This window comes from Crotalus tigris, unplaced genomic scaffold (genome assembly GCF_016545835.1).
Source record: "Crotalus tigris isolate CLP2741 ecotype Arizona unplaced genomic scaffold, ASM1654583v1 scf7180000019173.45859301935:6455823, whole genome shotgun sequence".
Lineage (NCBI taxonomy): Eukaryota > Metazoa > Chordata > Lepidosauria > Squamata > Viperidae > Crotalus > Crotalus tigris.
The window spans coordinates 2,079,399-2,094,676 of record NW_024097414.1 but is presented as its reverse complement, the minus strand read 5'-3'; the positions used below and the strand labels follow the sequence as shown (position 1 = coordinate 2,094,676).

The following is a 15,278-nucleotide window of genomic DNA, read 5'->3' as shown; positions in this document are numbered from 1 at the left end:
TTTATCCCGGTGTGAACATGGATTTGTATTTAATATTTTGTTCCAGGTGTGCTTAGCCAAGAAACATCAAGGAGCCAGGTTCCGTAGGCAGCAGCTGGTGATGTTTCTTTTTTTCATTTTCTTTTCTTTTTTAGGAGCCCATGGGTAGCACGTTCAAGATGTCTGCATCCTTCTCAAAAACCCAAACCAGCAAATCAGGATGCATCCACACAAACACACACACACAGAGACTGCTCCAGATGATGGTGCAGACACGGTTAAATCAAGCCATCGGTTTGAAATGAATGAAAACTCAAGAATAAGGTTTGGTTTCGTGCCATAATTTTTGGACTTCCTGGCTGAATATTATCACAGGATTGTTAGATCTGGGTTGCAAATGTGCAGACCACCTCTGATTGATGGGTAGGTGGGTGAGTGGATGGATGGATGGATGGACTGGTTATATGTCATCAAGTCAGTTCTTAGGAATCATATAGATTAGGGGTCCCCACCCCCCGGTCCGTGGACCAGTACCGGGCCACGGCATGCCAGCAACCGGTCCGCACAAACAAGCAAAGCCCCATCCACGGGATGCAGGCAGCACACAAAAACACGCCCCCTGCGGTCCACAGAAAAACCTCTCTCCATGGAACTGGTCCCTGGTGCCTCAAAGGTTGGGGATCTCTGGTATAGATGGATCTTGTTCAGCTGCTCCATCTGATCTTCTGACAGAGCACCTGGTGTAATTGTCCTTGATCTCATCCACCTTGGTCCTGGTTGACTTCTCCATCTTGTTACTTCCGCTTTTTCTAGCATTAAGAACTTCTCAAAGGTGATGGGATCTTTCCCTAACAGGTCCAAAATCTGGTAACTTGAGCTTGAACAAGGTGACCTGTAGATGGCAGTAAAGCCATTAAAAATATAGAACATTTTACTGCCATTAGTGGTGATCCAGGTCACTGCAGACAAGATTTGGTAGCCCTATTAAAGCCCACTGCTGTTTCCCTTCCTTCCTTCCTTCCTTCCTTCCTTCCTTCCTTCCTTCCTTCCTTCCTTCCTTCCTTCCTTCCTTCCTTCCTTCCTTCCTTCCTTCCTTCCTCTTTTCTTTCTTTCTTTTCTTTCTTTCCTCTTTCTCCTTTTCCCCTTCCTTCCTTCCTTCCTTTTTCTTTTCTTTCTTTCCTCTCTTTCTTTTTCTTTCCCTTCCTTCCTTCCTTTCTTTTCTTTCTTTCCTCTCTCTCTCTTTCTTTTTCTTTCCCTTCCTTCCTTCCTTCCTTCCTTTCTCTTTTCTTCCTTTCTCTCTTTTTCTTTCTCTCTTTTTTCTTTTTCTTTTCCTTCCTTCCTTCCTTCCTTCCTTCCTTCCTTCCTTCCTTCCTTCCTTCCTTCCTTCCTCCTTCTTCTTTTTGTATTAAAAAATTGTAATATATATGTATTACAAAGAGGCATTGACCCCCTAATTGTTGACTCCCTAGTTTCAATACGGCAAATAAAGTCAGTGTTATTTGCCAGAAAGGGGGGGGGAGGAGAAAAACAACAACAACACAATAGGGTCTTTGATCACATACTTACCATTACCATCATGACTTGTTTAAAAAACCACAATCAAAAAACCCCCGTTCCCCTCTTCACTCTAATGGCTCCAGATGAGCTTCTCTCAAAGGAGCAGAATGGAAAATCCAGCCAAACATAAAGGCGCTTCTTAAAAATGGTTAAAAACTGTGGACTCTGAGTTGTTTTCTAGCTTGGCCCGAAATCTGGATTTTCTTCGCTGTAGCTAGCATGAAGGGAGGAACTGGATGGCCGGGGGAAGACGGAAGAGAATAAATTAAGTAATTTCAGGATTCGGCAATTTTGTCTTATTAGCAGTCATTTCCTTAAGGGGAGAAACTGTGGCGGAGTAAATTGCATTAGGAGAAACAGCTGAATTGGATTTACAGAAAAGGGAATCCAGCTTTTAGTTCTTTGCTGTCTCAAAAAAAAAAAAAAAAAAAAAAAAACCTCCCGATGCTGTAAATGTGTTGTTGAAGAGGATGGTTTTATTTTATTGGCTGGTTTACTATATGCACACTTCCCTTATCTAAGTTCCATCAAAAGTTACCCACCAGCGCAACCCTTATTATTCTTTATTTTTTTCAGTGAGAAGTTGAATGAGATTGTTTGATGAGCTTTTTTGTGGCTGAGTCACAAGATGCAAAGCTAATTTGAACCTTAAGTCACCAGGAAGAGCTTTTATTGTTCAGTGCACTGTGGATTATTATTATTATTTTTTCCTGAGAGGGGGATGTGTTTTTAGAAAGAGAGATATTGCTGTGTATTCATGAGTTACTTGCAGCACCACAGTTGAAGCTTTACAGAAATATATTTGGGCTATGTCATTTGTGTTATATTTCCACCATCAAGAAGTTGAGACTCTAGAAAGAGTGCAGAGAAGAGCAACAAAGATGATCAGGGGACTGGAGGTTAAAACGTATGAAGAACAGTTGCAGGAATTGGGTATGTCTAGTTTAATGAAAAGAAGGACTAAGAATGACATGATAATGGTCTTCCAATATTTGAGGGGCTGCCACAAAGAAGAGGGGGTCAGGCTATCCCCCAAAGCACCAGAAGGCAGGACAAGAAGCAACGGATGGAAACTAGTCAAGGAGAGAAGCAACCTGGAACTAAAGAGAAACTTCCTGACAATTAGAACAATTAACCAGTGGAACAACCTGCCTCCAGAAGCGGTGAATGCTCCAACACTGGAAGTTTTTAAGAAGAGACTAGACAGCCATTTGTCCGAAATGGTACAGAGTCTCCTGCCTGAGCAGGGGGTTGGACTAGATGACCTCCAAGGTCCCTTCCAACTCTGTTATTCTGTTAATTATTTTTCCAACCAGGGGTTTGTTTCATTTCCTCAAACAGTTGATCAGACTGCCTGGAGTTTGATCCTGACTGGCTCAAGGTTGACTCAGCCTTCCATCCTTCCGAGGTCGGTAAAATGAGGACCCGGATTGTTGGGGGCAAATAGGCTGACTCTGTAAACCGCTTAGAGAGGGCTGTAAAGCATTATAAAGTGGTGTATAAGTCTAAGTGCTGTTGCTATTGCTTATTGCAAAGCAGCCAGATTGGGGGCAATCACAAAAGCTTGTTTATTGGGTCTACCCCCTTTCCCAACCACAGGGACTTCGTTTACAGGCAATAACAACAGTTAAAGCCACAGGTAGTGCTAACATTCCGATAACAGGGACAATTGTCTTCTCCCATCTGTTTTAGCTGCTCTCCAGGAGCCTGATTTGTTTAAATGCTGGGTCACTGCACTCATAACATTGGATTACTCACGCTCGTTCTGTTTCCCATTTTAATCGAATGCATAAACAGTTTTAATTCCTCCTCGTGACGCCATCCTGGAATTTGGTTGCAAGGCTCTCCCGGGGTCCCCCGAGACAGCAAACGTCGCCCTGAGTGGGATGTGGTGTGTGTCACAGCTCCCTGCCAACCAAACTCAAGCGTCCTCGTTGCGAGCCCATTTTCCACGGTGGATTTTACACCGTGAAGGAGGCCTAAATTCTGTTTGTAAGGGCAAGGTCCGTTTGCGAGATGAGTCCAGAGGCCTGCTATTTTAGCGCTTTACACACAGGTTCCAGGCTGCGGCTGTTTTTCGCTTTTCTAAATTAGATAATTTGTGAACCTTTGAAAGCCACCTTCCCGTTCAACCGTCCTGCAAACTTGTACACTTCAGAACGGGCTGGTTGAGATTTACAACGGTGGCCTAATGTGCCGCATTTAAGCTTTCAAGGGTCTTTAGAAAACCACTCCTTTTATGTGCTGGCAGTTTCACTGTGGATTCAAATGAAGTTTTTATGCCGTCAAATCCTGTTATGGATTCTGACAGACCCAAAGGGAAGAAGCAGCTTTGATGTCAAAATGCATTTCAAGGAGCTGATATTCCCCTCCCGCTTTCCTCCCCACCCTTTGCATTGTAAGGATAGTTATAAAAGGGCTGGGACTTTATGGTGGGAATGACACAAAGGGGTTGTGAGTTAGGATGGAGAGAAGATCTAACTTGAAAAGGGTCTTGATCTTCTTAGGGGGCAGCTTATGAATAAGAAGAGAACAAAGAGCTGGTTAGTTCTGTCCTAAAGACCTAAGCTGTCCTTGGGGCAGCTCTTTCAAGCTCAGTTATTTGTTTTTTTTAACTCCCAGTACTTCTGAGCCAGAATCCTGCCCTTAGGAAAGGCTGGGAAATTCTCTTTCCCTTGAAAAATCTGTAACATCCATCACATAACTCCATAAAGCTACGTGGATAGTGAGATGGGCAGGATATAAATTTAATAATACTAACTAGTAACATCCATCACATAACTCCATAAAGCTACGTGGATAGTGAGATGGGCAGGATATAAATTTAATAATACTAACTAACTAACTAACTAACTAACTAACTAACTAACTAACTAATCACTAACATTTGTGGGGTTCTTGGTGTTCTCTGAGCTTGGCTTTTTATTACCAAACTAGGTAACATCTTCAGTGCTAGGGCTAGCTAGTCCATCGTCAGTGTTATGATGTTACCTAGTTGGGTAGTGAAATATCTGCAAGAAAACTGCCAAGCTCAGAGAGCACCAAGGAACCCACAGTGCTCCTCCTCCTTCCCCCTGCTCCTCCAACTCCCCCTACTCTTCCTCACAAATCCCTTTCTCTTCTAGCACTGATGATGTTACCTAGTTGGGTAATGAAACATCTGCAAGAAAACCACCAAGTTCAGAGAGCACCAAGGAACCCACAGTCACCCTCCTCCTCCTTTTCCTTCTCCTCCTTCTCCTTCCCCCTGCTCCTCCTCTTCTTGTCCACAATCCCCACTCTTTCCTAGTACTGATGATGTTACCTAGTTGGGTAATGAAACATCTGCAAGAAAACCACCAAGCTCAGAGAGCACCAAGGACCCCACAGTCCTCCTCCTCCTCAACTGACCATCTCTCTTTAAACCACATCAATGGAGCCCCCACCCCTTACATCTGATGAAATTTAAGTTTATAAAAAAAAATAATACAATTTATTAGTTGGAGAAAATGCTGCCGCACCTCTGCTCTCTGTTCTGCGCTGGGTTTCAGGCTTTTCTCCTGCAGAAGACTTCCAGTCCTTTGGGGGGTTTTTTTTTTTTTGGTCGTATTGCACTCTCTTCCAGTTTCCTCTCGGCTGCCAAAGCTTTTAACAATCTGATAATCCCCACGAATGACTTTGAATAAAAAAAGGTTTTTTGTTTTTTTTTAACGTGGTCTAATTAATCTACAGCATTCCTCGGTGAGGGCCACTGGCTTAGGCAGTTTTAGGAAAGGATTAGTTGAAGCTACAGTGGATAAATTTTATTAGCGGGTCTTAGGGATTGCAGGCTAAAACTGGAAGCGGTTCCATTTATCTAAGTTTAGGTCACGTGATAAGAGGGACCGATAGAGAATGGCAATCCGGTGGAGAATATCGGGGATTCATGCCGGAGAAAGAGAGCTCAAACTGCATTTAGAATGTTTTGGGAAAGTCGGAAAGGCCTCGGGGGAATTATTTAGTCAAAGCGTTTCTCAACCTTGGCAACTTTGAGATGTGTTGAGCTTATCTCCCAGAATTCCTCAGACAGCCATACTTCAGTTGCTGAAGAAGCTTCTTGGATGGTGAATATGATGATGATAATTTTATTGTCACTTTGAATGTACACCAATCAGCATACCTCAAAATGAAATTTTGTTGCATACAGCTCTCAGAGGGCCACCACCTCCGATATAGACTCCTTAATAATAATAATAAAGTTGGAAGGGGTCTTGGAAGTCATCTAGTCCAACCCTCTGCTCAGGCAGGAAACCGTATACCATTTCAGACAAATGGCTGTCTAGTCTCTTCTTAAAAACTTCCAGTGTTGGAGCATTCACAGCTTCTGGAGGCAGGTTGTTCCACTGGTTGATTGTTCTCACTGTCAGGAAGTTTCTCCTTAGTTCTAGGTTGCTTCTCTCCTTGATTAGTTTCCATCATTTCTTGTCTTGCCTTTTGGGGTTTTGGAAAATAGTTTGACCCCCTCATCTTTGTAGGGGCACCTCCAATATTGGAACACGGCTATCATGTCTCCCCTAGTCCTCCTTTTCATTAGACTGGACATACCCAATTCCTGCAACTGTTCTTTGCATATTTTAGCTTCCAGCCCTCTAATCCTTTGTTGCTTTTCTCTGCACTCTTTTCAGAGCCTCAACATTTTTCTTATATTGTGGTAACCAGAACTGGATGCAATATTCCAAGTAGGGTCTTGACCTGGATGATTGAGAATCTCCATAGATGTATGGGGAAGAAAACCAACTTCTTCTAATTGGTACCTCCTTAAATGGCTAGGAAGCCTCCAACAGCAATAAAACAAGCAAGCCAGAGATTGGAAGACAAACCTTGATTGACCCTTGGTTTCAGGACATGCCACTGTGCAACTACGGACAGGCGGTGACGATTTACTGTGCTTAGTCAGCAAATTGTAAATAAAATGCTGTGGTTTGGGTCCCCTTATTATAGGCGCCTGCATTGGGAGAACGCCAGTGGCACAATGCTCATCTTTTTGACAAGATGCCATTTTTTTCTACAAACGTTTGCTGTGTCAGATCGTTCTATCTTTACCCTTCTACCCCCAGCCGAGTCTCTGGAGTCCTTCTGGGATAGCTAAAGCACATAAGGCATCAGCTAAATGAATTTGAAAAAGATGACTGCGCTAATCCATGCAAACAGTGTCGTTAGCAGTTAAGAGCCTCGGTGAGAGGAACATTTAAAATAGGTGCCCACTTAGCGAGAAAACACGTTGGATAACAGTGACCCAATCATCCTGTCGTAACCTCGGGGTTTATCCATAAAGTTAATTGAGGGAAGGGCAAAAAAAAAACAACCCTTGATGTTTTCAATATATATATATATATATTTTTCACAGTCCGAAGTCCTTCCTTGAGTGAGACGGCAGTCTAAGAAACAGGAAACACAATTTCATGTTGACTTACGAGCACAAATTGAGCCCAAGATTTCCGTTGCTAAGCAAGAGACGGTTAAGTGAGTTTTTGCCCCGTTTGACGAGCTTTCTGGCTACAGTTGTTAAGTGAGTCACTGCAGTTGTTAATAACACTGTGTCAATAACATCGGATGTTTTTGCATTGACAAGAGATGGAGATGCAGCCATTTTCTTCTTTTTGCTTTTAGAGTTAGATGATGCTGGGGGGGGGGGAGAAATGTGCATGAGAGTCTAGCTAGACATAATAACACTGAACCTAGCGTGAGAATCAAGGTTGTTGAAAGAAGAGATGATAAAGAATTGGCAGGCTGGAGAGCTGGAGGGGAAGCCTGCGTTTCAAACTAATTGGGGAATGTGATTTATGACTGTTAACTGGAGGAGGGAATTAACTGACAAAATAAAAACATTTATAAATAAATAATAATAATAATAATAAAGTTGGAAGGGACCTTGGAGGTCTTCTAGTCTAACCCCCTGCTCAGGCAGGAAACCCTATACCATTTCGGACAAATGGCTGTCCAGTCTCTTTTTAAAAACTTCCAGTGTTGGAGCATTCACCACTTCTGGAGGAAGGTTGTTCCACTGGTTAATTGTTCTGTCAGGAAATTTCTCCTTAGTTCTAGGTTGCTTTTCTCTTTGATTAGTTTCCATCCGTTGCTTCTTGTCCTGCCCTCAGGCGCTTTGGAAAATTCTGCTTTTGATACTATGTGCTCAGGGGAGGGGAACTCAGTTTTTGGCTTCGACTGTGTTAGTGCTGAAGCTCTGCTACTCCAATAAAGATTCTTTAAGGTAAACAATGCCTCAAAGTTCTTTGAAGAGTTTCCTCTGTCGAAACCATGACACCTGGCTTCCTCGCTGACTTTGCAGGTCACATGGTCACAAAAGGGGATCACATCACACACACACCCAGGACGCTGCAACCGTCATAAGTAGGAACCAGTTGCCAAGCATCAAGTGACCCTGGGGATGCTGCAACTGTTGTAAGTGTGAAAAACAGTCATGGGTCACTTTCTTCAGCGACAGGGTAACTTTGAATGGTCACTAAATAAACCATTGTAAATCGAGGACTATTGGAATCTAAATACTATGTGTTGGACATGGTAATTATGCAGGAACGGAAGAAGAAGAAGGAGAAGGAGGAGGAGGAGGAGGAGAAGAAGAAGAAGAAGAAGGAGAAGAAGAAGAAAAGAAGACGACCACAACAGTTTGAAAGTGGGTTTTTTTCCTTTTTTTGCTTTAATACGTTGACAATTGTCCAGAAAGAAAGAACATACAACAGCTAAAACCTCCAAACACGATCATTATTTATTTTGTTTTTTTAAGGCCACATTTAAAAAAAAATAAAACCGAAACCGATGAAGGACCTTTAAGGCTTCTTTTTAAAAAAAGAGCAATTCATTGGATGCCACAGCATGAATACCGAGTTGGAAATAAGGATTCCCATAGGGAAATCTGTCAACCAACAGCCTAAGTCTCAAAAACTTTCAAAAAAAATAATAAAAAAAAATAAAGCCGATTAACAGGCTTCCGCTGTTCTTAATGGCAACTTACGGATCGATGGAGCACGTATCCAGCATATTCCCAGCAAAATTGAAGCTGCTAGTTTTGACAAGGGACAGAACCTCTATTTTTTTTGTATGTTTTGTTTTTAAAATCCATCAAAGGTGATATATATATTTATATCTATATATATATATATATATTTCCTTAATCACAAACGGAATCAAAGAACGAGCCGTTAGTATTATTTTTTTTATAATATACAAAGGGAGCACAACGAATTGCGCCGGATATGAAAGTGCTCTGTTATCAGAGACGACTGTACAGTATATCTTGCTGTTTATTTGGCAAGGTTTTACAAATCTAATACTTAGAGAAGTTTTTTTTTCCTTTCCCCATCTTCTACTTTTATTTATTACCAAAATAGAGAAAAAGAGAGAGGAGAGAGAGAAAGAGAGAGAGAAAATTTGCATAGATTGTACATTCAACTCAAAAGAGATTTTTTTTTTTAAAACCCCATTTTCCTCCCTTCTGGTTTTCTGTTCCTCAAACAAACGTAATTTTTTTTTTAATTATCAGTGAGGTAGTACCTTTGGTAGCACCCTTGAGCAAAAGAAGACAGACAGACAGACAGACAGAAATGATAAAAACCAGAACATACTGAAATCAGTCGGCATGGGAAATTGGGGGCATGCCTCCCTTTCTAAGACTGTACCACTAAAATGGAAACTACTATCCAAACCATTTGGAGGACTCTAGTAGTTGTCACTCCCCCCCCCCATATTGGCCCCCATTGACAGCAACTACTTTGCTCGCGAGCTTTAGCTACTCAATTGCTTCCAATGGCTGGGTTTTGAAAAAAATAATAATGCTTAATAGATGATGACCTTGAAACAATTATTTCCTATTTCATGTGTCCTGCTGTTATCGGATATTTTCCACTTGGCTAAATCTCAATCCTTTGGCTCCCCTTGTGACTGGGGAATGGCAAGGAGATCAAAAGAGCTTCTGACTCAAGATTTAGATAGGTCAAAACTTGTGCTGGACCAAAGAAACCTTAAGGGACAAATCGCATCCGCCAGTGGGACTCCTGGCTTCTTGACGCAGCCTTCACAAGCCATCTAGGCCAGAGGTGTCCAAACTTGGCAACTTTTAAGACCTGTGAACTTCAACTCCCAGAAGTCCCCAGCCGGCATGAAGTTGAAGTCCACAAGTCTTATAATGGCCAAAGTTGGATATCCCTCGTCTAGGGTTACTGGGTTTGCACAATCGATTCCAAAACCCTGGAAGATAGGAAAGCAGAAAGTCAGTGGGACCAAAACTGGGGCCATCAGATGTGGGTAGATGACCCTTCCCCTCTTCCCTGGTTATTGGCCATGCTAGAACTATAGGTCAATTCTATCTGAAGGTCCGGTTTCCTTTCTCTTTTCCAAAAAAAAAAAAAAAAGCTTGTGTATTTGCAGAGGACAAGCTGTCTTGAGTAGTTGGTGTGTCCTCTGGATATTTAGGTCTGTGACTTCCCAGCTTGACTGAGAAGGCATATCTGGAAGGCACTGACTGGAGTAGAGCAGACCCATATTGTACAGAAGAGTTTCTTAGATTTCAGGTCTGGAAAGGAATGTATGATCCACACCATCTTTCTGGCGCGTAATCTCATGAGGAACCTTGTGCAAGGCAGGTTCTAGATCAGGGGTCTTCAAACTTGGCCCTTTTGATGACTTGTGGACTTCAACTCCCAGAATTCCTCAGCCGGGCATGCTGGCTGAGGAATTCTGGGAGTTGAAGTCCACAAGTCATCAAAGGGCCAAGTTTGAAGACCCCTGTTCCAGATGGTGGTGACATAAGTTGAGCTTCTTCTTCGCTCATGTCTGAAGCAGATCCTTTTCCTGAAAACAGTTCCAATCATATACCCCAACTTCTACACTCTCCAGATAGGTGGGCTTCAGTTCTCAGAATTCTCCAGTCAGCCAGGATTGGTCTAGGACAGGGGTCTTCAAACATGGACCTTTTGGGCACCAGGAACCGGTTCTGTGGAGAGAGGTTTTTCCATGGACCAGAGGGTGTGTGGTTTTGTGTGCTGCCTGCATCCCACAGATGGGGCTTTGTTTGTTTGTGTGGACCGGTTGCTGGCATGCTGCGGTACTGGCCCACGGACTGGGGTTTGGGGACCCCTGTCCTAGGACATGTCTGGGGACAGAGGTGGATGGCTGAATGGACAGATGGGAGATACCACCTGGAAGCTCTTTAGGATAGAGATGCCCCTATGAAGTGATACATTTGGACGGAGGGCTTCTGATGGGATAGTTGTCTTCTCACTTGGAGCCACCTGAACCTTGAATAAAATATCTCCAGTCTTGGCACTCTCCTGAAGGCAAGGAGCATAATTCCTAAAATCTCTGACTGTACAGGTAGGTACTCCTTGACTTACAACTGTAACTAAGCCCCAAATTTCTGTTGCTAGGTGAAACAGTTGTTTTGCCCCATTTTACAACCTGTCTTGCCACCACCGTTACATGAATCACTGCAGTTGTTAAGTTAGAACACAGCTGTTGAGTGAAGCTGGCTTTGCTTGTCAGAAAGTCCCCAAAGGACATCGCAATCATCATCAATGCAGGCCAGTTGGCCAACCTCCAAATTTTGATCCCATGACCACAGGGATGCTACGACGGTCATATGAAAAAAAAAGAACGTCCGTAAGCCACTTTTTTCAGTTACCGTTGTAACTTTGAAAAGGCGCTAAATGGACTGTCGTAAGTCGAGGACTAACTGCAGGCTTGTCATTACAACATTAGGGAGCCTCCCATCTAATTACGGTTGTCAGTATGGGGAGGGGGGGGGCAGAAGCCAAATAAAACCAAAAATCAAGGTAACGGAAAGGAAAGGGGGAAAAAAAAGACAATTTTCTTTCGTTGTAAAGGCCCTCCCTTAATAAAGGCAGCGTTAGTTAGCAAGGAGCTGAGTAAGCAGTGCCCTAACGGTTAGTCCTCGACTAAAAACACAAATAAATACGTAACATCATTGTCTACTTTCCTTTGTGCCAGTTAAATATTTAATGCTCTGCCTTTACGCCAGCACAGCTGACACTCTCAATTTCAAAAGTCCAAAGCAAACTCTCGTAGCTTTAAACCAAGGGGGGGGGGAAACGGGGACACGGAGAGGCAGGAATTCACGAGTCAGTCTTCCCAATTTCAGGTTGGACTCCACAGGGCTCACTTTAAAAGGGAAAACCAGACTTATGTTGTTTTTGTTGTTGCTCCTGGTTATCTTTCCAGCCCTTCTGCTCTTCTCGTGGTCTTTAAATGCGAGCTGGATGTGAAAATAAGGGAAGGGCCAAAAAAGGAGAAAGCCAGCTTTTTCTTAAAATGATAAGATTGGATTCCAGAATCAGGGGATATATCGGTGGGTATACGAACTGAAGATCCAAAGTAACAGAATAAAAAGAGTTGGAAGGGACCTGGGAGGTCTTATAGTCCAGTCCCTTGCTCAAGTATTGGTGTCTCTGCGCAGAAACCTCTGTCCTTCTGTTGTCTGAGTGCAATTTAGGCTAAAATCATTAAATACAGGTCATTTAATTAGGAATAAAATTTGGCTTTTTTTGCACCTTTGGCCTTAAAATCTCACAGCTTCCAAAACTAAAACAGGACTCAGAGGCTGCAAAGAGTTAAAAAAATAAAACAAAATACAAAACTGGATTAAAATGGATGCTCCTCCTTCGTCTTGTTAATAGGAGAAGTCTTAAAAACGCCTTTTCCATTTTTCTCCGTTAAATGGAATGCTATGTAAGAGCAGAAGGCAGTTACTCCCTGCTGTCAGTTTTCCCATCTGAACTTTTTAAAAAGCACTTTCTCCTTTCTTTATGGGGCACTGCATAATAGATCAAGACTAAGCACTAGTGTTTGTGTGGGTATGTGAGTCTGTATGTGCCAAAGAGATGTTTCTCTCCAGCCTGATCATATGACTCGTTCTTCCAGTGCACTGCAGAATGAAGTTGGGTTGGGCTTGTGCCATCTCATCTAGTTTTCCTTTGGCTATGTTCACACAACAGAATTAAACCTGCTTCTTGAATCAATCCCTTTCTAGCTGTTGGCAAAAGATGGAACCACAAGCTAACAAAACAGGTTGGATACCCACCACCGCTAAGCCAATATTAGCCAAGTTGAAAGCCCACAAGCTTAGCAAGTTATGAATTGGAATTACTTCATCTAACCTGGTTAAGGATGTTGAACCCAGCTCTTTGAGCATAGCCCATGAATAATGATGATTAGAACGGAGGGGATAGTTATCTGTTGCTGTCTGAGCCACCCCCTTCCCCCTCAAATAGAAGGCAATACTGAGATTTCGGTTGCAACAGTCTAGTGACTAGACAATCTAGTGGTGTCTAGTCTAATATATACACTAGACACACAAAAATCCCTAGACAAAGGGATTTTTTTTGAGGGATTTCTGTAAAACTACTTTCCAGCCTGATCTGGGGATGTGCAAAATTCAACACAGGAGTTTTTATATCCTCAAGTGACTTTGTCCTTTGAGCTGACTCCCTAGCTAGCCCTGTTTGGAAAACAGACCATCTTGGATAGTAATCAGGAGCAGGGGGGTCTCGAAACGTGGCCATTTTAAGACTTGTGGACTACAACTCCCAGAATTCCTCAACCAGCTGAGGAATTCTAGGAGTTGAAGTCCACAATCTTAAAGTTGCAAAGGTTGGAGACCCACACACACACACGCACACACCCCGGTCTAGCGAAGAGAAGTCTTGAGTGATCATTAGCTCTTCTGGAGGACCAAACCCCGAATCTCTGTAAGCATGAGAGAGTGACGTTAAGACCACATATCTGTTGATTGAGTACAATCACCTTGCAGGCTTGGCTAGCTGGAGTAATGATGTCAATGCTTGTGGGAGATGTCAAAGGGGATGGTTTGAAAAATGAGGACCGCTGGGGGGTGGAAAAAAGAGCAATTTTCACATTTGTGACTGAGCAGCTCTGCTTTCAGGAAACTCTGAAAAAAAAACCCATGTCTGGGATAGAACACGTTGGAGACTTTTTGGAGAAGTAACTTCGTTCTGATCGGAGATGAAAGTATGCTGCCCCTGCCTTTAGAAACACCAGCTGTTTCCTACAACGGGTTTCTCCTTTCCTGCCTCTTCCCCGACTTCCACAATCCTTGAGATGGGAAAACTGGTCCGTAAAAAGGAGGCTGGGATTTTCAGCCTCGTCTTGAACATGGATTCGTAGGTTTTCCTAAAGACCCTTCCATCAGTGCGCCTGCCCCTTGTACCAACCCCCTCTGAAGAGTACCACGAGAGCCGAATGCTCACATTCCCTTGGAAAGCCAGCGGAAGGGGCACCAGGTGCTACCTCAAGCGTCCATCCGGTCTCACGGGGCCCAGTTCGGACTTTGGGTCCGGGCTGAGGGAACTCCAGGAGGTCTGGCTGCAAGCCTGCACGACAGGACAGGAGGTTGGGCCTGTAGTGCAGACGTCAACCGCTGACCACGTGCTTCCCACCAAACTGTCCACCCAGCTCTCCAGCTTGCTGCCAGTCAACAGGGCATTCTTTTTCAACTGCTCCACCTGGCCAGCGCTGACTGGGATGTTTAGCACAGGGTTGAGCCCTTGGAAGCTCTGCTCCATGTAGGAGTTCTTCGGAGGTCCACTGTGCAGCTTGGCGGCTTCTTCTATAAAGGCAAGAGAGAAATATTTTGGTTAAAAAAAAAATCTAGCTACAGAATAACGAAGCTAAGGAGTCAAACCAGGTTAGTTCTTGGGTTCATCTCTTGCTGCTGAGAGAGATTTTGATTTAAGACAGGGCTCTCCAAATTTGGGAACTTTAAGGCTCGTGCACTTCAAGTGCCAGCGATGAATTCTGGGAGTTGAAGTCCACAGGTCTTAAAGCTGCCACCTTTGGAGAGCCCTGATTTAAGACATAGAGATCATCTCTAGAAGCAAATTCGCAGAAGGTTCCACCTTTGCTTTGAAAGCCAGGCTATCATCTAGAGAGGGTTGCAGGCCAGGAATGACATCATGGCTTGTCTACAATTCATGCCAGGTTGCTTTGTCCCTCTAATAGCCAGCTCCAATTTTCAGGAAAGTCAACATTTCTGCAATCCGCTGCAACTTGCACAGTCTCGTCTTGCCCAGACTGTGTGAGCTCTTCATTTCGAGCCATCTAACTAAAGCTTGATTAAAGTTTCAAACACGGAGCACCCCAATTATTTCAAGGTCATCATCTATTAAATATGTGCTGGGGGGGGTTTGCTTCCCCCACCGCTAATGACCGCTTCTGGGATATAATTTGTCAAATCCTGCCTTGCATGCAATTTCCTGTAAATTTTAACTTTGGCATGTAACTCGTCCCTAAGCTTGGGTGGAAGTCCCAAGCCACAAGCTGAGCTGAAGACATGGAGGCAAATAGTTGCTGTCCGCTGAGCTTTTCTGAGCAGCCAAACCCGCTGCATTCATTCCCAAAAAAGGAGCCTGCCGAGAGAAGATCACAAGGGGATCTGCAGGGGGCAGTCGAAAAAGTCAAGATGCGTGACCCACATCGCAAAGGAGCAGAACTTCAAACCCACCACCACAGCTACTTTCTTAACCTTTGGATCACACCCCGCAGACACAACAGGAAGGGCAAAACGGAGAGTTACTTTCTTCTCAGCCGAAGCTAAAACAACCCAGTCCTTTTAAAGATGTGCAGTTATTACAGGGGAAAAAAAGAGATCTTCCTTTCTGGAAAGTATATTAAAGGTAAAGGTTTCCCTTTTCCAGTTGTGTCTTGACTCTTAAGGCACAGTGCTCATCTCCATC

At 43.5% G+C, this 15,278-nt stretch overlaps 1 protein-coding gene across 1 annotated transcript in view; it reads right to left on the bottom strand.

Annotated features, from left to right (window-relative positions):
• Window positions 1–8,723: 8,723 nt before the first annotated feature.
• The window catches only part of XYLT1 (xylosyltransferase 1), a 113,196-nt gene continuing 106,641 nt past the window's right edge, over window positions 8,724–15,278 (bottom strand). The window contains exon 12 of the mRNA XM_039360494.1: window positions 8,724–14,152. Within this exon, the coding sequence (XP_039216428.1) occupies window positions 13,830–14,152 (323 nt within the window). The 3' untranslated portion in view covers window positions 8,724–13,829. The remainder of the gene's footprint in view (window positions 14,153–15,278) is intronic.